Raw genomic sequence first — 22,933 nt, 5'->3', positions numbered from 1 at the left:
AAAACTTAAAAAGATTTCTTGTCCAAAACCACAGTAGTTAGGGCTTTAATATTTGGTATGTGGCATCATCTAATGGTCCTTTACAAAATTTGTTCATATTTTCTCCCTAGGGTCAAGTATGGGCCCGCCCTGGGGTGGGGTCACATGATTTACATAGATTTATATGGGGAAAAACTTTGAAATTCTTCTTGTCCAAAACCACTGGGCCTAGGGTTTTGATATTTGGTATGTAACATCATCTAGTGATCCTCTACTAAGATTTTTCAAATTATCCCCTGAGGGTCAATTACGACCCTGCCCTAGGGGTCACATGGTTTATATTGACTTATACAGGAAAAAACTTTGAAAATCTTATTGTCAAAAACCACAGGGCATAGGGCTTTGATATTAGGTATGTGACATCATCTAGTAGTCCTCTACTAAGATTTTTCAAATTATGCTTCTTGGGGTGAAAAGAGGCCACGCCCCGGGGTCTCAAGTTTTACATAAACTTGTATAGGAGAAAACTTTAAAAATCTTCTTGTCTTAAACCACAAGACATAGGCCTTTGATATTCAGTATGTAGCATTGCCTTATGGTCCTCTGCCAAAATTGTTTAAATTAAAACCCTTTGGTGAAAAGAGACCAACCCCAGGAGTCCCAAGTTTTACATAGACTAAACAGGAAAAAACTTTTAAAATCTTCTTGTCTGAAACCACAAGACCTAGGTCTTTGATATTTGGTATGTAGCATTGCCTTGTGGTCCTCTACTAAGTTTGTTCAAATTATGTCCCTGGGGTGAAAAGATGCCGCGCCCTGGGGGTACCAAGTTTAACATAGACTTATATAGGAAATTTTTTTTTTAAATCCTTTGTTCTGAAACTCCAAGGCCTAGGCTTTTGATATTTGGTATGTTTTATTGCCTAGTGGTCCTTTACCAAGATTATTCAAATTATGCTCCTGAGGAGAAAAGAAGCCCCACCCAAGATGTCCCAAGTTTTACATAGACCTATGTAGGAAAAAACTTTAAAAATCTTCTTGCCTGAAACTGCAAGGCCTAGGCTATTGATATTTGGTATGTTGCATTTCCTAATGGTCCTGTGCCATAATTGTTCAAATTATGCCCTTAGGGTGAAAAGAGGCCCTACCCCAGGGTCCCCAAGTTTTACATATACTTAAATAGAGAAAAAAGCATAAAGTTCAAGGCTTAAGCCTTTGATATTTGGTATGTAGCATTGCCTAGTGGTTGACTCTAACAAGATTGTTCAAATTATAACCCTGGGTGAAAAGAGGCCCCGCCCTCGGGGGTCACTTGTATATGAGTTGTATAGGAAAAAATACTTCAAAAATTATCTGATTATATTTCCTAGATTGTTTAATTATAATTGCCTGATGACCCCAAGGAATTAGGGGTCACTTGACTGTGACCTTAACCTACTGACCTACTTTCTTGTCTTTTAAGAAACAGCCTTGAAATTTGGATGACATGTACAGTTTTGCACACCGATCATAACAGCATAGAAATTTGGACCACGTCAGTAACTTTCGATCAAGATATTAATACTCATCTTTAATGTTCCTAGCCCTGACCTACTGACCTACCTTCAGATTTCGATACCCACCTTTAATGTTCTTAGCCCTGACCTACTGACCAACTTTCTTGTTTTTGAAGCTACAGCAAAGAGATTTGTATAACTTTTAGCTCACCTAAGTACGAAGTGATAGCCCTGTGTTCGTCGTCGTCCGTCCGTCCGTCGTCGTTGTCAACAGTTTGACTGTCAACACTCTAGAGGTCACAATTTTGGCCCAGTCTGAATGAAACTTGGTCAGAATGTTATCCTCAATAAAATCTTGGACAAGTTCGATATTGGGCCATCTTGGATCAAAAACTAGGTCACCAGGTCAAATCAAAGGAAAAGCTTGTTAACACTCTAGAGGTCACAAGTTTGATCCAATAATGAAACTGGGTCAGAATGTTACATTCAATAAAATCTTGGACGAGTTTGATATTGGGTCATCTGGTGTCAATAACTAGGTCACCAGGTCAAATCTAAGGTCATGTGGGGTCAAAAAGTAGGTATATCATCTCCTATCATCATAACATCTCCTCCAAAACCACTAAATGGATTTTGATGAAACTTTACAGAAATGATCTCTGGGTAGCCCTCTTTCAAAGTTGTTCAGATGGCTCCGGTTCATTGAACATATGGGTCAATATTATTCAGATTGTTGAACAAATTTATAGAAGTTACATTACATAGTATGCGTATGCAATAAAAAGGTTATCATCTTTGCATCCGTAAATATGCACTCGTTCTTTAGCGGAAGAATATTGCGCTCCTAAAGTCGTACAATCTATTTCCGCTGCAAAACTCCTGCATAGCTAATAACCTATGAATATTGTGGTGCTTTTAAATACGAACACCATCTCATAACTCTTAACACTGAAGTCGAACTGAGAAGGCACCTGTGCCGATAGAAAATTAATTGTGTCCGAGAGGGTTTCCATCCCATGTGCAGAGAGTCAAGAGGGATACTGTGAGGCAAAATTGAGCCGCCTGAGAGGGATCCCGTGCATTAACGAAATCGAAAGTAGAGCGTTTTTAAGGAAATAATATAATGAAAATAACCACATATTGTATATTTACAAATAAGATGGGATCAACGGCTTCACATCTAAGGTACTAGATATTTGCTATATTCAAGGAAAGTCGTATTTAAGTTTCATAAATATGACCATGGCCCGTATTCATAAGGCTCCTAAGGAGAAAACTAAGGGAAATCCTTAATTTTGTAAAATTTCCTGAACAACATAGCACAAAAGGCAAGTGTAGACTTTATATAAAATTTATTGATAATCTATATAATATAGTATATTACTATGCCAAACTGTAAGTGACAATAATGTTAGACATTTCAACTATCTCGACGATTGTCCACAAAATGGTTTGGAACTTTTCTCTAAGATAGTGCCTGAGGGAAAATTTTCCCTTAGGAGCTTTACGAATACCAGCCCAGGACTCGTTTTCGGCCTCAGCTGGGTATGAGTTTGAAATTTTGAAATCAATTTTACTAAAACTTCAAGATTAAATTTCAACTGATACTGACCATCAAGAAGAAATAGTCACTTGAAAATAGTTATTAACTTAACATTTAATTTTTAACAGGCAATTTAGATATGAATGACACAAAAGTTTCAGTATCAAACAGCTGTGACTGAAAATGTTTTGTGAACACGGGGCCAGGTTACTAATATCACTTGCCGGAGAAATGGCTTTGACGTAACCGTTCATTTCGCAACCTGTTTTCTGTTTTAGTGAGGGATTTGCGATAGAGAATGGGTAGTTTTTAACATATTTTATCAATAGATGGATGTCGCTTCGGATCCCAGCAAATACGCAGATCTGTTTCTCTAGTTCCAATCGAGTCAAAGCGTACGGTCAGTGCAGATTTGTGGACGAAGGAACAGAACATGGCATGTTGTTACGAACTGACAACAGTTGTGTCTCAGTCAAATTAAAGGTACAATATTTGGTACATGAATTGGACTAAATCATATTCATCCATATGTTTTGTATGTTTTATCAAATTTTGTTCTTATATTTGAAAACTATTGTTGTGTCTCAGGTAACACTCCGAGGTCAAAGTTTTAATGTGTTTTTGTCTAGTAAGTCAATGCGCTACCTAAGTAACATATAGCAAAACCAGTCACCATAATAAAACGATATGTTGAATGCAAGATTCAGACCCCAGAATTAAAGGCCAGGGACACATTTAAAATAATTTAAAAAATGACTGCAAGGGGATGCCAGTAACTATATTATTGACAAAGTCATTCCCCTTTTATTATTTAGAAAAAAAAATCTCCCAAATTGAACGTAAGATTAAGTGAATACTATTAAAAAATCCAATGACTATAACCGTTATAACTGAAGTGGTGTAATGACTCCCATTTAGTGATAGCTTTCGTTACATGTATATTTCATTTAATAGCATTATAACAAAACCGAAGTTTTATAATTACACATGTCTTACATTTCAGGACATGTAGTTGACTGATCAACACGAGAATGGGGTTAACATCTTACTTCCTCCTGGCTATCTTCTTTCGTATCTTGCACACTGTGCAGGCTGAGATAATTAAATCAAATTGCAAATTTGGTCACCTAGATGAGGAGTCATTTTCGGAATGCGGAAATCAAGGTTATGCTACGAGATGCAACGATACAAGCTTGACGCAAATTCCAGACTCTTACCCAATGCCACAGAATTTTACCAAGGTTACCAAATACCTGAGTGCATTTTTCATACAGCATCCAGGGCCCTGTGTCTGATGATTCAGAAGTGTTGAGCTGACGAACCTCGATGTTTTTAAATTAACTTTGCAACCCCCGACCCCTCGCCCCTCCTACGTCCTTAAAGAACAAAATGCGGTTTGAGATTTGTGATCTTGCAGTGACCATGATCTTTGAACGATCACCCTGTACATTATATTTACTTGATAACTGACAAAAGTCAGTGAGGAGTGTAATGACAAGGAAGCATAACCCTAGATGGTCACAGTTTTGAATTATCTCCCTTTTTTGAAAACATTGTCCGGGGCATTAACTAACAACTTGGTACCTTCAATACTTTTTGAGTTATCCTCCGGACAAGAGGTGTGACGGACGGACGGATGGGCAAGGTAGCGACTATATGCACCCCCCCCCCCCCCCCCCCCCCCCCCCCACCACTTCGGGGTGCATAAAAATTGGAATCAAGAATATGTACAAAGCTTTTCTTTGATCTAACCTAGTTGCCTTGTTAAAGCCAAGATGACCGATTTCAAACTTTGTCGAGAATTTGTTAACTCAAACCATTCTGCCTAAGTTTCATTCCGATTTGGCTAAACACAACTTTTCTCTGATGGACAGAAAAACAGGCAAATCCAAATTCATATCACCTACCGCATAGTGATGATATAATAACCCAAACCTTATTGCCGTTATAGGCTGTTTTTCCTACCGCGCACAATATAATCAAATTATGTTGAGATGACCCCCTTGGCTGAGAAGAGAATAGTGGTGCTCCTAGTCGCACGTGTTTGTCTGAAAGAAAGGGCATCTGCCGTTTTGTATCTTGTGTATCCAGTTCCTCCATCAACATTAGCCTGTTTGCTTCAAACTTTCACAGATAAACAAGCATGATATGCAGGTGACGGTAAGTGAAGGATTTTTTGTTGTCTATTTTTACCACAGTTATAGCCTTTGATAGTTTTGAAATAAATACATTTTACGCATGTCAATTTATTGAACCTTGACAGGTCCCTCCATCTGTTACGCCAAACGTGTGCTTCGGTGTCTGGCATAACTTCATTCTGAACTTAACCTACTAAGTCCAAAACAGCAGAGTTCATATAACTACCATAGGCACAATTATCATATGAATATTCCCATTTCGTTATCAGCTACTGCCCAAAGGGACCTTGACCAACCTAATCCGAAAACCATCTGATTCGTCTGTTCGCCAAAAAAACCAATCGTTCTATGTTTTCATGTCTTTCGGAGAAGCCATTTTTAATAAACGGTCAGGATGATATTGAACCTTTTCCAAATTACCTAAATTGAAACGAGCAGTTATATCAAATTCAGATGTATTATTTCGCTCTTGGCGGTAAAGAAATCTGAAATGAATGGTGGAGAAAATCACTTGACAAAACCTTCAATTTGTTCATTCATCTGCTGATAAAAAAGGTAAAAGTATTTGAGAGTTTTCAAGAATTATCTTCGATTAAAAGCTGTATTTAATCATACATTAAAAATATAGAACATTGATTGAAAGTATTTATAGGCGTTTTCTGTAGATGTTATCTGATTACGCAAAGAGCTGATTAAAAGGAAATATTATACCTTTTTGATACTGCGGAAGTTAAAACGCTTGAGAAGTTCGATTTTGTATTAAGGAAGTTTTAAAAAAGCAGGAAGTATCCTCCTTCTTGTATATTCAGCGGCAATAAGGTAGGATTAAATACTAAACTTTCTACCCAAAACGTGAGTTGTACACGGTATTTCTTTGACTATTAAAATATTAATGCACATTTTTCAACATCAAATTGATTTCAACTTTCGTTTGACTGTTTATTTTAGTTTGTTACGTTCTGTAAACAGTATTTCAGTAATGTAACTAAGGTTGTCCGTTAAACACACCATTGTTCCTTGATTTCTACACTAACATAATCTGTGCAAATAGAGTGGATGATAAACGATCTTAAAGACAAAGAATGACGCTTCCCAGTAATGATGTGGTAAAAAACTTATTTTATGGATGAGAGTTTCATTCGTTGATATACCCACCCAAACTATATTGCAGAGATGCAATATTATATCATATTTATTATTATTTTATCATATCGCTGGTTATGGAATAGTTCATTATTTAAAGTTATATTAAGAAATAAAAGAAGACGAATCTCTATTATGCATGGAATTTTATAAGATCTGTGAGCATACTCATGATAAATACATGTATTCAGTTTATCTAAAAGTCAAAATCATTGCAAGATGGCAAGACATTTCCGGTTTAATACCCTGTAAATACAAACTTCCAAAATCATTTAGTATCAAAACCGCAGAAATTACTTTTTGGCAGAGACAAATTAACAAGAAATATTTTGCCTTTCACAATAAAATAAAATTTAAAAAAAAAACAAAAAAAACAAAACAGAAGGGATTATATTTTAACAATGACAATGGTCTTAATAAAATGTTCTAGGTGTAAGTATCTATGTTGTTTCTAACGTTTATATTCATTCGACTACCTATTTCTCAATTAAAAAGCTTTATAGATTTATGTCCCGAGATTTCGGGTTTCTGTTACATTTTCACTTTTAATAATTACAGAAACTTAACATTACTCGGATTTTCCTAATAGCATTTTCTTATATATTGCCGGAGTAAATGAGAAAATCTGGGAAAAGAAGGCAGTATGAAACACAACCAAGCAACATAACAGGAGAATATGTACACGAGAGATAATGAAATGTTTGACACCCTTCACACCCACTAGCAGCATCTTAGGCGAAATTCTATAGGGTGTGACACGGCTTTTCGCCTGTAGTGAATTGGTGGCTTATTTTCGAAACCGGTTTATTTTCGAAACCGGCTTATTTTCGGGATTTCAGGTTATATCTGGAGTTCAAATTACTCCCCCAGATTGAACATAAGATACAATGATTAGTATTCAAACAAATCAGTGACTATAACCATAATAACTGAAGTGTGTGTCATGACTCACATTTAGTGATAGCTCTCATTATTACATGTATTTTTCTTTTAACATATTTATAGCCAAACCAAACTTCTTACATTTCAGGAAATATAGTTGACAGATCAACATGAGAATGGTGATACTTACTTACTTTATCCTGGTTATTTTCTTACGTAACTTGCATTCTGTGCGGGTTGAGATAATTAAATCAAAGTGCGCGTTTGGTCACTTGGGTAAGAAGTATTTTTCGGAATGTGGAAACCGAGGTTATGCTATGAGATGCAACGATACAAGCTTGACGCAAATTCCAGACTCTTACCCAATGCCACAGAATTTTACCAAATTTCCTCCACCTCTGTGTTTGTTAGATCTAAGCTACAACGAATTCAGTTTGGTTGGAAATCAATCGTTTGTCAATGTGAAAAATTTAAACAGTACAGACGTGTTATGGTTGTATCTAGACTACAGCAAAATCAAATCTATTGCTTCGAACGCCTTTGAAAATCTGACCAACCTGCTTTACTTGAACTTGACTGGAAATTATTTGAATCAGCGTTGTAGTTTTGGGGACGGCGTTTTTAAGCCTCTACTGAGTTTGAGAAACATCAATGTGAAGGAAAACAGATTAGAAACATTTGACGATATTGGAAGAGAACTGCAATATTTGAAAAATCTGAGGGGCATATATATGGATTTGTGCGCAGATTGTGTGTTTGGAAAGAATTTCAGTAAACTAACAAATCTAAAAACTCTAGGTCTATCTGGAAGATCGAACAAAGCTTGCAATGCACCATCTATTAAAAATATAACGTTTCAGTACGTTCCGACAGTAGAAAGATTAAATATATCGTCGTGTCATATACAATCAATAGACAAAAACGCCTTCAGCTACCTTAAGAATATCAAGCTGTTAGATATATCCTATAATGAGCATCTGAAATTTACTGGAATGAATGAAGCATTGTATGGTTTAAGGAACTCGTCCACTTTGAAGTTATTAAATGTCAATAGGATACATCAGTTGTACGAATTTGGGATACAGCTTAAATTGACCGACATAGAGAACCTTAAAACCCTACATACCCTTGAAACATTACATATGGACTTAAACAAGATAGAAGTTTTTGATGAAAAAATACTCAACCCTTATCAGTTCCCGAAGACGCTTAAAGACTTTACGCTATCTGGAAATCGACTTACATATGGAAAATATGTTGAATATTTAAGCAAAGCAATCGGCATTGAGTCACTTGACTTGTCTAGGCAACACTTAAACTATGACCCATTTTTCCGCGAACGCTATGAAAACAGACAGATGTCTTCAAAAAATGGCATGATCAAAGATTTTTCCAAAATATCAACAGAAGAAAAATTTCCATTCAACTGCGATATTTATTTACCCCATAGTCTTCGTAAAATCAAATGGAGAAAAAGTTTCATAAATCTTAAGATAGTTACTCCAATAAATATCTGTGGTGCAACGGGATTGAAATACTTAGACGTATCTTTCAACTTGATTTCAAAATGGAATGCGCCTATCTTCGGAGTGGAACATGTGACTCATCTGGACCTTTCAGAGAACGTTTGCGACGAGGTAAATCCTAAATTCTTTTTAAGGTTTAAGTCGTTAGAGCATTTAAATCTTTCCGGAAACAGCTTAGGGAAGGTTTTTGATCCAGATTTGAATCCGAATGCAAGTAAAATGTTCAAGGTTCAGAAAAACATAACAAAATTGGACCTTTCGTTTAACAAAATATCCAGCCTTCCGTGGGATATATTCAAAAATTTACCGAATCTTAGATATTTGGATTTGAGTGATAACAGTATTGATGAATGGAACTTCTCTTTGGAAAACAGTCACTGTCTACGTAGATTGGATGTGTCTGGAAACAAACTTTACTATCTTCCCGGTAGTTTAACCAAATACCTTGACTCTATTGCAATGGGAAATTGTAATAAAAATAAAAACGTAAGCGTAAACCTTTACTCGAATCCGATAGAATGTACATGCAAGACTCTACCATTTCTCGAGTGGATGCGGGATTCTAAAGTAGTAGTAAACTTTACAGCGAAAGACACTTGTCGACTCAACGGTGAAAATCAATGCCTGGAATACCAGCATCTTGAACAGATAATTAGTATTCTTAAAGATGACAAATGTCTAGATCGGAGTTGGGTGACATGGACAATAAGTGCTGCTGGTAGTGTTTTTGTGTGCCTTTTGACTGTTATCGTCTGCTGCACAATGTACAGAAACCGTTGGAAACTCCGATATCTTTACTACAGTAGAAACAGACGTTACATTCATGAAGGTTTTGAGCGTTTGTTCGAGAACGATGCCTTTGTATCATATGCAAAGAATAATGCAAGTTTCATCAAAAATGAGATGGTTCCTGCTCTTGAGACTCAATATGGACTACATCTTTGGGTAGCAGACAGGAATTCAGTTCCAGGCACGTCTGTGGCTGAGAATATCTGTCACGGTATTTACAACAGCCGGAAATCGATTCTGTTAATAAATAAGGCATATCTGAATGATACCTGGTGCGATTATGAAATGCACATGGCGCATACTGAATCTATTGAAACAAAGAGGAAAATGATTATGATTGTTCTGATGGAGTCTATACCAATGGATTCGTTGCCAATCTGGCTGATGAGGCTTCTTCAAAGTGAACGATCCCTGGAATACCCAGATCATCGACAGGATATAAACACCTTCTGGATGAATCTTGCAGATGAAATTCAGTGTTAGCTGGCATCCAGTTAAAAGTATCTTGTTTTATGGTGGTTATATTAATATTCCAAACAACTGTTTTCATATTTGTTTCGGGAATGATTATTTTGCAACGTTAGACGGCAAGGTTGCAGGCCCGTATCCAGGATTTTTTTGCTGGGTGGTAGGGGGGTGCAGCCTGGGGGGGGGCGGGGGGTTCGGTAGGGGTATCCCCTGCCGATGTCGAAAATTTTTTAATATGGCACATGAAAAGATGCATTTTCCTGCTACCTGAAACACCTTTAAGGATGCACGAATGTATTATATATTTAAGGAAAAGTCTATCTTTTAATCATTTCATCAAGCATTTTCAGTGTATGTATGATTGTACAGTCACAGTGTAGTGACATCATTTTTCTGTATGATACCCAGGTCTCAGTGTATTGGCTCTGATTTATTTTTATAGCTCTTTGTATCTACCAATCCAGTGTTTAACCAGCTACAAGTAATAAAGAAGCTAGTGGTTTGAAAATCAACTTTATTTATCACAATAAAACAAACTATATGATTGTGAGCAATAATTATACTACATTTTAATCAAATGAATAAAATTAAATTTCATTCATTCTACCCTTTTCTTTCAATCATAATATAAAAAAACTTTTTTTTTTAATTAAAAAAAAATAATATGTGTAATTTCACTAAAAAGAAAGTTATCAAAAACTGCTCAAAATTGATATACAAAATGACATGATTTTTAGAAACTACCCAGTCAAGGACCGCGTTTAAGGAGATGTCACGGCTGAGATAGTTTAGCATTATTACAATACACAGTCGGTATTGAAATTGTGTTTCCAATACATGTGCTCATTAGATAAATCCTCAATATCTATGTGAAAATAAGGGATATGTTTTGTATGATTGCAACACTGTGAGTTGCTCTAATTACTGACAAATGACTGAAACAATAGGAATTCGTACGAGAGATGGATAGACAAAACGACAGTGAGGTAACAATATATTCTTTTATTGTTTTAATGTACGAGATGTAAGCTACAATAAAGAATACCCATTTTATGAAAATCAAACTGGAAGTTAGAAATAACAGAAACAAATTAATTAGGTCATGAGTCATCATATACCTGTCAAAATTTGTCATTAGTTTTCACGAGCTGTCAAAATTACTTTTATCTCTCTATTCTGCAAATGCATTGTTTTTGAACGTATCTTGGACGGATATTGTAGTGTGTAACTTACTTTACATTCCACATTAATATTTGTGCTTGAAATTGCTTTGTTGAGCTCACCGACGTCACATATGAATGTCTATTGTTTTAGTTTACTGTCTGTTATAAAGGTATCAAATCTCAATATTAAGATATAAGAATTGTTCCTTTCTGGAAGACAATGGAAACTATTTGGTTGAATCATAATATAACAGTTTTTGGAAAGAACTGAATATTCTTTGTTTTTTTTTGTTATTCACCGGAAATTCAAAAAGTGACATCACCTTAAAAAGCAAGCGATCAATGAAGCATGTACAGATAAACATTTACCTGTAACATGCCTGGGGCTAATTTCCACTACCGGACATGGTTTTATGGCTCTTTAGCCTGTGTATTGCTGTCAAATCAAGCGTTGGTGTATAAATTTGTTAATTGATGGGCACATAGTAATAAAATTCGTAACTAGCCAGCCAGCTGGGGGGGGGGAGGGGGGCGGGCCCCATGGTCCCCACCTTGGCACGTGCCTGAGTTGTGTAAATAGTTCATCAATGTTGCCGTAATACTAATTTTTGTCATCTAGGATTTTTGTGGGCAACGAAGCGTGACCACAGATTAACTATACCATAAATTTACAAACGATACGCTTATCCGAAACCGAAGAACAAGTGGTTCCATTTCCTCCATAAATTTTACGTAATTTTTCAGAAAGCTTCTATAAGATTCAACTTTATCAAAAAAAATGCATTGCTTAAGTACATATTTGTCGTAATCTATATTTTATAACAAAAACAAAGCATATGAAAATGAGCATGCTTGCTTTGATCACACGACCAAAACAATTCTTCATCACATGACCAAAATAAATAACCTACAAAAATAGTACCATCGTTAAAGGTCAGTAATTCAAATCCTTCTTTGTTTCATATAAAAAACGACAACTTCAGGTCGTCTTTACGTATCTTTAGAGAACATCACTTTTTCCTACACCTATTTTTCATGGATGTTCTATCACAAATTAACGAAAAAATGAAAAGAAAATAGGGGGTTATGTAGTTCCTAGTGAAATGCCAGTCTCTCGTCCGCGCAATAAACACCTACTTCCGGTTTCGATCTGCAAAACTTGCCAAGTGGGGTGTTTGAACATGAAAACCGTCTAATTTCATGCAGATTGTATTCTAGTAGTGAAAAATGGTGATTAAAGCACTCGTTCTACACGAATTTGCGCAAATTTTTTTGGAAAATTAGGATCTATTTATTATGGACTTCTTTCTTACACCACGGAAGCACATTTTCGACCGAATTACTGACCTTATTCCTATAAGAAATGTTTCTTATCAAATATCACACTATTTTCATTTCTATTTTCAAGAAAGATGTAATACCAAACATATTGCCAAGTTTCATTGTGAAATTTCGAGATTTTAGAGAAATATAGACATTTAATAGAAGCCACCCCCTACCAATTTACTGGGCTAAATTTTGGCCCTATGGTCCTTTTATTGTATATTCTGGTAAAAATTTCACTCGTTTGCATTATTTTTCACTTGGATTCTGAAATATCATTCATTCCGTCATGAATAAGACCAGAAGGATGCATTTTGCGCATTTTCTGACATTCTGGAGACAAATTATTGGCTTTTTAATCCCAGAAATCGCTGCTGAATAGGCGCATCTACTCAAAATATGGTCAAAATTCAATTATTTTTTTCAAATTTCACTATTATTTTGCATTGGAAACACCCTTTTATATCATATACAACCGATCTATGAATATTAAGTCTAATTGCGATGTGTTTCGAGAAAGTCTTATTTCAGCTCTTATAAGGCCGGATAATCTGTATTAAAATCAAGTTGCGTCTTTTGTAAACATTTTAAATTAATACTCATTTCCCGCTAGAAAAGTTAATCGGAATTTTTTATTATAACAACATCAAAGAGCTTGTTTTTGGTCACATGACAGGACCTGAAAACATTTAACTTTCATGGCGTGGTTCTATTTGATACGATACTGAATGATAAAATTGCACCCGTGTATCCGTCAAAGTTTGTAGCACAGAAATGGGTTTATGGAAAGATATATTGCATGAAATCAACAGAAGAGGTATTATCTTATTTATTTTTCATAGAGAAAGATACGGTCCTTTTATAATATTTACGTAAATAATTTTTATTTGCACGACTAATAGCTATAGTTCATTACAGAAATTGTCAGCAAAACTTTAAAAACTACCATTGATATTATTATATTGGAGGTATTGATTTGTAAAAATGAATGCATTGATATTATTAAAATGAAATCAGTACTGCAGTAGAGTAAATAAAATGATAAATTACATTGAGAAAAAAATCTTTAAACTAAGATTCTCATAACTAAACATATTAAAAGATTCAAATACTAATTGAGAGGGACTAGAATGAAATTAACTGGCCATAAAGTGGGTTTTGATGGCATGCTTGAATGTGTGGGAAGATTCAATACACCTAAGATGTTGAGGGAGACTGTTCCACAGAACAATATCATTAAAAGCAAAATATTTTCTACCAAAGCTTCCTACCTTTGGTAAAGAAAATCGCCATGTGTCTCTAAAAGTGTAGCTAGCATCAATTGAATCGGAAGAAGGAAATGCAGACACTCTGGATCCGGTACAACGGTCATGAACATGAGTAAGGGGTACAAAATGCTCCTTAAGGTATTCTGGTGCTGTGTCTGACTTTATTTTATGCACATGACAGACAGTTATCTGATCTACTCTCTTTGAGACAGATAACCAGTTAAGAGTCTTGAACTGATCTAACCCAACATGAGACCTACTATCCATATTCAAAACAAATCGAACCAATTTTTTTCCGGGTTGTCTGAAGCCTATTTTTCCAATACTAGGTCAAACTAGGGTACCAAAAAGAACAAACATAGTCAAAGTGACATTGTCATGACACGACCAAAAGTTTCCTAGTGTGAAGATCCAAGGACTGACTCTTTCTATGAAAGTATTTCAACCGGGCATTTGACTTTGTAACCACTGACCGTGCAGTTTCATCACCGAAAGAATTCTGATCCAAAGTAGACCAAGATACTTAACTGAACTGGTGGCCTGGATACTTGGTCCATTACACAAAATATTTAAAGTACTTTGTGACCTTAACCTATGCTTTGAGCCAAAGATAATAGACTTTGTCTTACCAAGATGAAGTGAAAGAGTAGATGACCCCTATTGGTTTTTGAATGACCTTATTAAAAGTTAAGGTCACAGGAACCCGAACTTTGAAAACAGTTTCCAACCAATAACTTTAGAATCATTTGACCCAGAACCTTCTATCACGATGATAGGAATTACAGGGCAGATGACCCTTAATGTTTCTGGGGTCACTTGACTTAAGGGAAAAGTCACAGAGGCCTGAAGATGGAAAAACTCTTTCTGGGTCAATAACTTGAGGGTCGCTTGTTCCAGAATGTTGAAACTACATAGGATGATTGGACATGCAGAGTAAATGACCCCTGTTGATTTTGGGCTCACTCGATCAAAGATCAAGGTCACAGGGACCTGAACATGGAAAACGGTTTACTTGAGAACCACTTGACGCAGAATTTTGAAACTTCATATGGTAATTGGACATGCCAAGTAGCTGATCTCTACTGCAGACAACTATTAGTGTCTCTTTGTATTTCGCTCCTATCCTCTATTGACTTCTTCCCTATTACGACTATACATGTACATTGGGGGAGACATGGGCATCTTCTAATTTGAAAATTAATTGCCCTCCTTCTTTCTGTATTATCTTTTTCATGCCTCGTTTTTTAATTTCTTTGTTGCATCTTATAGTTTTAGTTTAGTTTCCCTAGTATTAGTATGCACGTGCTTTTAAAAGCCTATTATTAATAATGTGCTCCTGTCTTAGTTTGTCTTAGTTTAATTAATTTTATGTAAATATGTACTGAAAGTTGTTGTGTTTTTTATGTTTTAACTTGCTTGCTTCTTTTTTCCTCTTCTGGTGTAGCTTCAGTGTGTGTGGAGTGGCCGTACCGCTGGCGTAGCCAGTCGAGGTAAAAAGAATATGAATGTGATATAGGGTAGATGACAGATGTGGGTGTGGCGAAGTGTATGACCCCTCCAGGCCCTTTTCCCAAATCTACACCTTTCTTTCGGTAGTTTTTGGGACACTTACTTTGATAGGGTTTTTGTCTTACACTTGCCACAATACCCATATGTCATCTACTTATTTGTAATAAACTGAATTTTACTTTGCTTATTTTGTATCCCTCTTTTCTGCATGTATAATTAATCTTTATTTGCTTCGAAGGGGAGTAACAAAGTCAGTAATGTATATATATATATTGTTACAGAGTTACTTCCCTAGCTCTTTTATGACTGTGCTTTTCCTTTACAACTGTTTTTATTTTATTTTGTTATTATTATATCCTTTGTTTGTCGGAAAATAGCTTTAAGCTAATGTTAATTGTTAAATTCATATCCGACGTTAAATAAAGTTTCTTGTATCTTGTATCTTGTATCTTCGAGGGAGGAGGGGTATATTGTAGATATTATTGTTTGATGATAGATGTTGGTCGGTCTGTAGACCAATCAGTTTCCGGATGATAACTGGAGAACGTTTGGGCCTAAATCATGAGATCGGGAGATTTGTCATGACCAGCAGATGACCCCTATTGACTTTGAGTTCAGTAGGTCGAAGGTCAAGATCACATTGACAATAGAACTTTTTTGCCAGAAAATTAAATTATGCTTTGGTCTAAGATCACATTTGATACGGAGGTCATTTAAGACTGGTAAATGACCCATAATTATTAATCTAAGGTCAAAACGTCAAATAACTAGTAGGCAGTGACCAAATAATTTCTGTTCCTTGTCAGTTACTTCATGCAAGTGTTCTACAAGCTCTTGTTATAACTAGAATCTCCAAACATCACATAATTATCAAATAGTCCTTAGCTTACATTTACTGTTCTTTGTTCCAGTAAAAGCAGTGTTTTCCCATTGTTTTGTTAAAAAAATGCTCATAATTCAAAAAAGAATTTGAGTAAGATTAACAAAACCTCAGAAAATTTTCAATAAGCTCATTAGCTTTGCTCATATATTATTTTATCCCCACTGACAGAGTAAAAGCAGAGTTTTACCCCGTTATTTGGTAAAAAAAGGTGAAAATGCTTATTAATCAAAAGTAGTTTAACTAGAATCACCAAACTTAAGCTAACTGTTCATGCCCATTACCAGAAGCTGTCAACCACTGCCCACATCAGTCCTCTCAGTGCTTTGATTTACTTAATATATCCATTTAGGGTAATATAATATCACCATGTTTATAATTTAAACACAGTAATGTTTAGAGGGGCAACTATTACTTGATACATTCAAACATTGGGTTTATATTATATACCAGGTGACTTCATAACTTACTTTGGGCAAAATTAAATTCATCATTTTATTTTGAGGTTGGAGGCCTCCACACGGGCATTTGTCATTTCCCATACTACCTGTTTTAACATCTTGCATGCTTTTAATCGTGACAAAGAGCTATAAAATAAAAGTATTTCGTATTTCTTTAATGGTGCTCATTTTTTTTTTGTCTACCGATAATTAATTCTTTGCTTTCAAGGGTATCCAATAATGTTTACTTTGAAGTATTCGAGATTGTAAAACAAAGGTGGCTGTCAGATTACGGTTAAGAACTTTATCCACAAAGGAAGTGGCCAGGGGTCTGGTAACCTCTAGATCCGGAGTCATTAGTATGCTACTGTATTACTAGTGTATAAGGTAATTGCAGGTAAATGTTATGATTAGTTGTCATAAAGTTGCCTTTATTGTGTCTTTTTTTAGCTCCCCTGAGCATAAAGTGCTCAAGGTGAGGTATTGTGACCTGTCATTGTTCGGCGTCCGTCGGCGTGCGGTGTGCGGCGTGCGTCAACATTTACCTTGTTAACACTTTAGAGGCTACAATTATGACCCAATATTTACGAAACTTGGTCAGAATATTTGTCTTGATGATTTCTTAATCAAGTTTGAAACTGGATCATGTGGGGTCAAAAACTAGGCCAGATTAAAGGAAAATCTTGTTAACACTCTAGAGTCCACAGTTTAAGTTTGAAACTCATGGGAATTGTTCAAAATGTTTTTCTTGATGACCTCTAGGTCAGGTTTGAATCTGGGTCATGTAGGGTCAAAAACTAGGCCACCTGTTCAAATCAAAAGAAAACTTGTTAACACTCTAGAGGCTACATTTATGACCCTATCTTCTTGAAATTTGGTCAGACTGTTTATCTTGATAATTGTTTGTCCTAAACTGGGTCATGTGGGGTCAAAAAACTAGGTCACCTGCTCAAACCCAAGGAAAAGCTGAATTACACACGAGAGCCCTCATTTATGATCCAATATTTATGAAACTTGGACAGAATGTTTATCTTGATGATCTTTAGGTCAAGTTTGAAACTGGGTCATGTGGGGTCAAAAACTAGGTCAGTAGACTAGATCAAAGGGAAATCTTGTTAACACTCTAGAGACCACATTTTAATGAAATCCTGGTCAAGTTTGAAACTGGGTCATGTGGGGTCAAAAACCAGGTTACTCAATCAAATCAAAGAAAAACTGTGTGTGTGTACGATAGGGGCTGCATTTTTGACTGGATTTTCGGTGAATTTGATCAAAATGATTTTCTTGATGAAATCTAGGTCAAGATCGAATATGGGTCATCTGGGGTCAAAAAGTAAGTCACCTGGTCAAATCAAAGAAACACTTTGTGTATGTAATAGGGGCTGCATGATCAGAATGTTTGTCTCTTTAAAATCTCAGACAAGTTTTTATCTTGGCCATGTGGGGTCAAAAGCTAGGACACCAGGTCAAATCAACGAAAAAGCTTGTTAGCACTCTAGGGGCCACAACAGGTTTGTACTGGTACAGAACCCAGGAACACTGGTTAGGTTAACTGCCCGCCGTTACATAACTGAAATACTGTTGAAAAACGGCGTTAAACCCAAAACAAACAAACAAACAAACAAACATTTTTGTTCAGTCTTCATAAAACTTGGTCAAAATGTTTGTTATCGTGAAGTCTTGGATGATTTGCATTCTGGGTCATGTGGTGTCAAAAACTAGGTCACTAGGTCAAACATGTTTACACTGTTATGGTGTGTTACTCAGGTGAGCGACCTAGGGTCATCTTGGTCCTCTTGTTTGTAAATATTTTATTCATAATTAGCTTTCACTCAGGGCACTCCTCTGTGGGTCGCCGTTTTACTATTTTCTAGGCACTTTTTATATCAAAAAATCATTTCTTGATATCAAAAATTCGATTTCTTGATATAAAGAAATCTTATTTAATATCAAGAAATGATTCTTGATATCAAAAATTAAATTTCTTGATATCAGAAAATCAATTCTTGATATCAAAAAATAGTTATAATTTTTGATATCAGGAAATTGAATTCTTGATATCAAGAATTATAATCCCTAATACCAAGAAATCATTTCTTGATATCTAGAAATAGAGACTATTTTTTGATATCAAGAAGTCAATTTCTAGATCTCAAGAATCATTTTTATATCAAGAATTCGATTTTATGATATCAGACCCGATCAAGAAATTGAACTTTCGATATCAAAAAATGTCTATAAAATAGTAAAACTGCGCCCCCCACCACCAACCCTCTCTCTCTCTCTCTCTCTCTCTCTCTTTCTGTCTCTCTCTCTCTCACCGTTTCAGAAAAAGTGCATTTGTTTCAAATCTTTTAAGAGATTTTATAAAGGTTCTAATGGAATATTTTGATATTGTTTAAATGGGATTAGATTTATGACTAGTTATTAACTATAATATGACATTTTTTTTCAGACGGTTAGTAGGGGAGAAAAGTTGGGGAATGCATGGACTGACAGGGCAGGGGTGTGGAAATTTGTCCACGGACACTTAAAAATCCACTTGTCTGCAGTCAAATTCGCCCGGATTTGTAATATTAAACCTTCATGAAACTGCAAACTGGAGAGTTCTTTATTTAGGACAATGAACAAAAGCGTATTACAGTAACAATAGTAAAAATAAGCTGTTAAAATACTTGCCTGAATAAAAGTCTGAAATCGCGTAAGCAGGGTAACGGAACGTTTGGTGCCATGCCCAAAACACCGTCCGCGCAATGGTGCAAAGCCAGACGAATTCATAGAAAAACTCTTAAAACGTTCCTACTTGTTTTTAGCTCAATGTCCGCTCAATGTTCTTCAAATCCACTGGGCAGAAATACATCAAACTTCATAGGTGTCCCCCTTTCAAAATTGTCCAAAGAATTGAATTCCATACAGAACTCTGGTTGCCATGGCAACCGGAAGGAAAAACTTAAGAAATCTTCTTGTCCTAAACCACAGTGCCTAGGGCTTTGATATTTGGTATGTAGCATCATCTAGTGGTCTTCTACCAAGATGGTTCAAATTATCCCCCTAGGGTCAAATATGGCCCCGCCCTGAGGGTCACATGGTTTACATAGACTTATATAGGGAAAATTTTGAAAATCTTCTTGTCCAAAACCACAAGGCGTAGAGCCTTGATATTTGGAGTGTGACATCAACTGAGTGATGGTCCTCTATATAGATTGTTCAAATTATGCCCCTTGGGTGAAAAGAGGCCCTGCCCCGGTGGTCCCAAGTTTTACATAGACTTATATAGGAAAACTTGTAAAATCTTCTTGTCTAAAAGTTCAAGGACCAGGCCTTTGATATTTTGTATGTAGCATTGCCTAGTGATCCTCTACCAATATTGTTCAAATTATGCCCCTGGGGTGAAAAGAGGCCCCGCCCAGGGTCACTTGTTATCGTAATGTAACAGGTTTGAAAGGTTCGAAAGGTTCGAAATATTGTATATTCTATAAATCATTGTTTAATATGTTACGGAGAAAGATGATAAATAGACTGGCTCCCGTCCCTATGTTTGTTCTACAGATATATGTTTATTCATTAAGAGGGAAGTAACTCCAGCAGGTTGTTTCTACATTGACTTTTTTTTATTGTCCCTGGCTCCGAACATAGGTATGGTTCAGCCATCAGATAAAATGTACTATTTTAGAGGCTAAAGATTTTCTTATTTTGCTTGCAGTATTTATATAAAAAAAATAACCATGCAGCCAGGGAGCCAGGCTAGATGATAAGCTGTAATGCTTGAATCTAAATAAACATATTTACAGCATATTTTTTGTTTGTGCTCTTTATGTTGTTTGTTTCCCTTTTAGTTCCAAGGTAATTTTCTTAGCATGTAACTGTAAATATGCTTGTTTTTAGCTATAAGTTAGTCAATGTTTCTATGTGCTAATCCACTTTTGGTAGTTTTAATACTTACTAATTTTATGTTCTATAAATGTGTTAAATTTGTTTTATTTAAATAGATCTATGTCTTAAAATTATAATAGTAGCTATATTTATAATTACTATTACTTTTATGTTTTCATGAATTTTCTTTATTACTAATTTTTCTTATGGACACTTTAAACCTTTCATAGAAACTAGTTGTTTTAATCTAAATCAACATAATATTACTGACAGATATATGTACAGATCAGTCAAACAAACACTTGTAGACCAATTTAAACAGTTATGGCACGCACAACAACAGCAATCAAATAAAGGTTTAATTTATAGCAGTTTTAAAGAAAGCCCGGAAATCGAAAAATATTTTAAAATTTTGCCGATGAGAGATTGTATTACACTGTCTAAATTCCGCACAGCAAACCATAGGCTCCCTATAGAAACAGGCAGATGGGATGGGACTGCTTTTCAGGATAGGAAATGTAATTTATGCGATAGAGAGGAGATATGCTCGGAGCGGCATTACTTGCTTAGATGCGACTTTTTCCAAAATCAAAGAAATACTTATTTAAGAAATATTAATATTCCCGAAAGTACCGACTATGGTTTCAAAACCCTATTAACCTCAACTTCTGAAAGCATCCTGAAGAAAGTGTGCAGTTTCATAACTGTTATAACTAAATCCTTCAATAGATAAATACCAGTGTCTCCCAGCTATGCCTATAGTCTTTTATTTTCTTAACATATTTCTTTTATCTATTTTTTTGCAAACATTAATAGTGGAAATCATATTGCTGTTAATAGCATTTGCTGTTGTTAAGTACAATGAGTACTTGCTATTGTTAGGTACAATGAGTACTTGCTATTGTTATGTACAGTGTCTGCCTGAACTTATCATGTTAAATGCTGTTTCTTTCTCTTCCAATTTTGGATACATAATTATGTTATTTCACTTTTTTTTATATCATACATGCCATCCGCGCATTGCTTTTCTTTTTGCTGACAAAAGCATAAATTAATTACCATGTCTCTCTGTTTTTTTACTAAATCTTACCCATTTATAGATTCTTATACACTGTGAAATTACCAGATATACTTCGCTCTAATATTTCGATATTTCACAGAGAGACATGAAATAGATAAAACACATTGGTATAATAACACGCTAATTTACCTTTCTGTAATAACCCCATGTTGTACTATAATACCATGTACCTGGGTGAATAAAAGACTGAATGTTCTGTTCTGTTCTGTTCTTTAATATATTACTCCATATATATGTTTCAATATGCTTAAAGCATATTAATTATTATTATGTTTTCCTTTTTAGCTGCTTTAATTATCATTGTTAATCTCTGTTCTATATATGTTTGTCGGAAAATAGCTCATGAGCTAATGTTAGTTTGTTATATCGTATCCGACGTAAAATAAAGCTTCTTGTATCTTGTATCTAGCATAACCAGGTTTGATAATTCAGCAAGCGTTCAATATTTTCAATTTATAGATCAGAAAAGAATAGAATATTTACGAACGTTCACACTTGTTTGAGACTTTGTGGGCGGGAAAAATACAGAACTATGCACCGACTTGCGTAATGATACACAACTCTTATTTAAGAGTTTTGTAATGAATCTGTCCATGTAGTTTGAATATAATGATAATAAGTTATTGAAATTTATAATAAGACATGTCTGCTCATCTAAAAATTAATTAAATGTTTAAAGTATAGAATGTATTAACCTTTTTTCATGTTCACATGAAAACGCGCTCCATGTCTGTACTTTTTGCAATTGATATTGTAAATGTGAATTTCGGTCTATAATATTTCCCATTACCCATTGTAAATTTTGTGTGCAACGCAACAATAAATATTTCATTCAAATGAAATATTTATTAATTTATTCTATTGCACAAAATCAAAATCTGCATTTTGATAAAAGAGCTGCGATATAAACGCGTAATTTCAGTTTAATATATTGATAGTTTATCTTCGGTCAAAGATTAATGTAATAAATTCAAAATAACGAACAGTTCTCTCTTTAATTATATTTTTTTCTCGCTTTGGTATCGACAAACAACTTGGTATCAACAAACAACATAGAGACAGAAAATTCCATGTTAATTTCTTGCGCTCGTCTCGGTTATATACAAGTTATGAAACATAACGTGATAATGATTTATAAACATTTAGTTTACATATATGGCCCATTTCCTGGCTAGCTTGCCAGTAGGGGCCTCCTTGGCCGAGTGGTTAAGGTCGCTGACTTCAATCATTTGCACCTCACCGATGTGCGTTCAAGCCTCACTCGGGGCGTTGAATTCTTCATGTGATTAAGCCATCCAGCTGGCTTACGGAAGGTCGGTGGTTCTATCCAGGTGCCCGCTCGTGATGACATAATGCACGGAGGGGCACCTGGGGTCTTCCTCCACCATCAAAGCTGGAAAGTCGCCGTATGACCTATAATTGTGTCGGTGCG

The 22,933-nt window shown here is 35.4% G+C and overlaps 1 protein-coding gene across 1 annotated transcript; it reads left to right on the top strand.

Moving 5' to 3' along the window:
* The first annotated feature begins 5,952 nt into the window (after positions 1–5,952).
* On the top strand, positions 5,953–10,561 carry LOC123542318 (toll-like receptor 4). Its single transcript, XM_045328119.2, has 2 exons — positions 5,953–6,008; positions 7,330–10,561. The coding sequence occupies exon 2, from the start codon at positions 7,352–7,354 to the stop codon at positions 9,977–9,979; it is 2,628 nt and encodes an 875-aa protein (XP_045184054.2). The 5' UTR covers positions 5,953–6,008; positions 7,330–7,351; the 3' UTR covers positions 9,980–10,561.
* Positions 10,562–22,933: the final 12,372 nt, after the last annotated feature.

Source organism: Mercenaria mercenaria, chromosome 1 (assembly GCF_021730395.1).
Source record: "Mercenaria mercenaria strain notata chromosome 1, MADL_Memer_1, whole genome shotgun sequence".
NCBI classification, from domain to species: domain Eukaryota; kingdom Metazoa; phylum Mollusca; class Bivalvia; order Venerida; family Veneridae; genus Mercenaria; species Mercenaria mercenaria.
The sequence above is the reverse complement of the archived record's forward strand: the minus strand, read 5'-3'. Positions and strand labels throughout refer to the sequence as shown.

Coding starts and splice junctions, on each gene's coding strand:
- LOC123542318 (XM_045328119.2), top strand. CDS start 7,352: ATGAGAATGGTGATACTTACTTACTTTATCCTGGTTATTTTCTTACGT.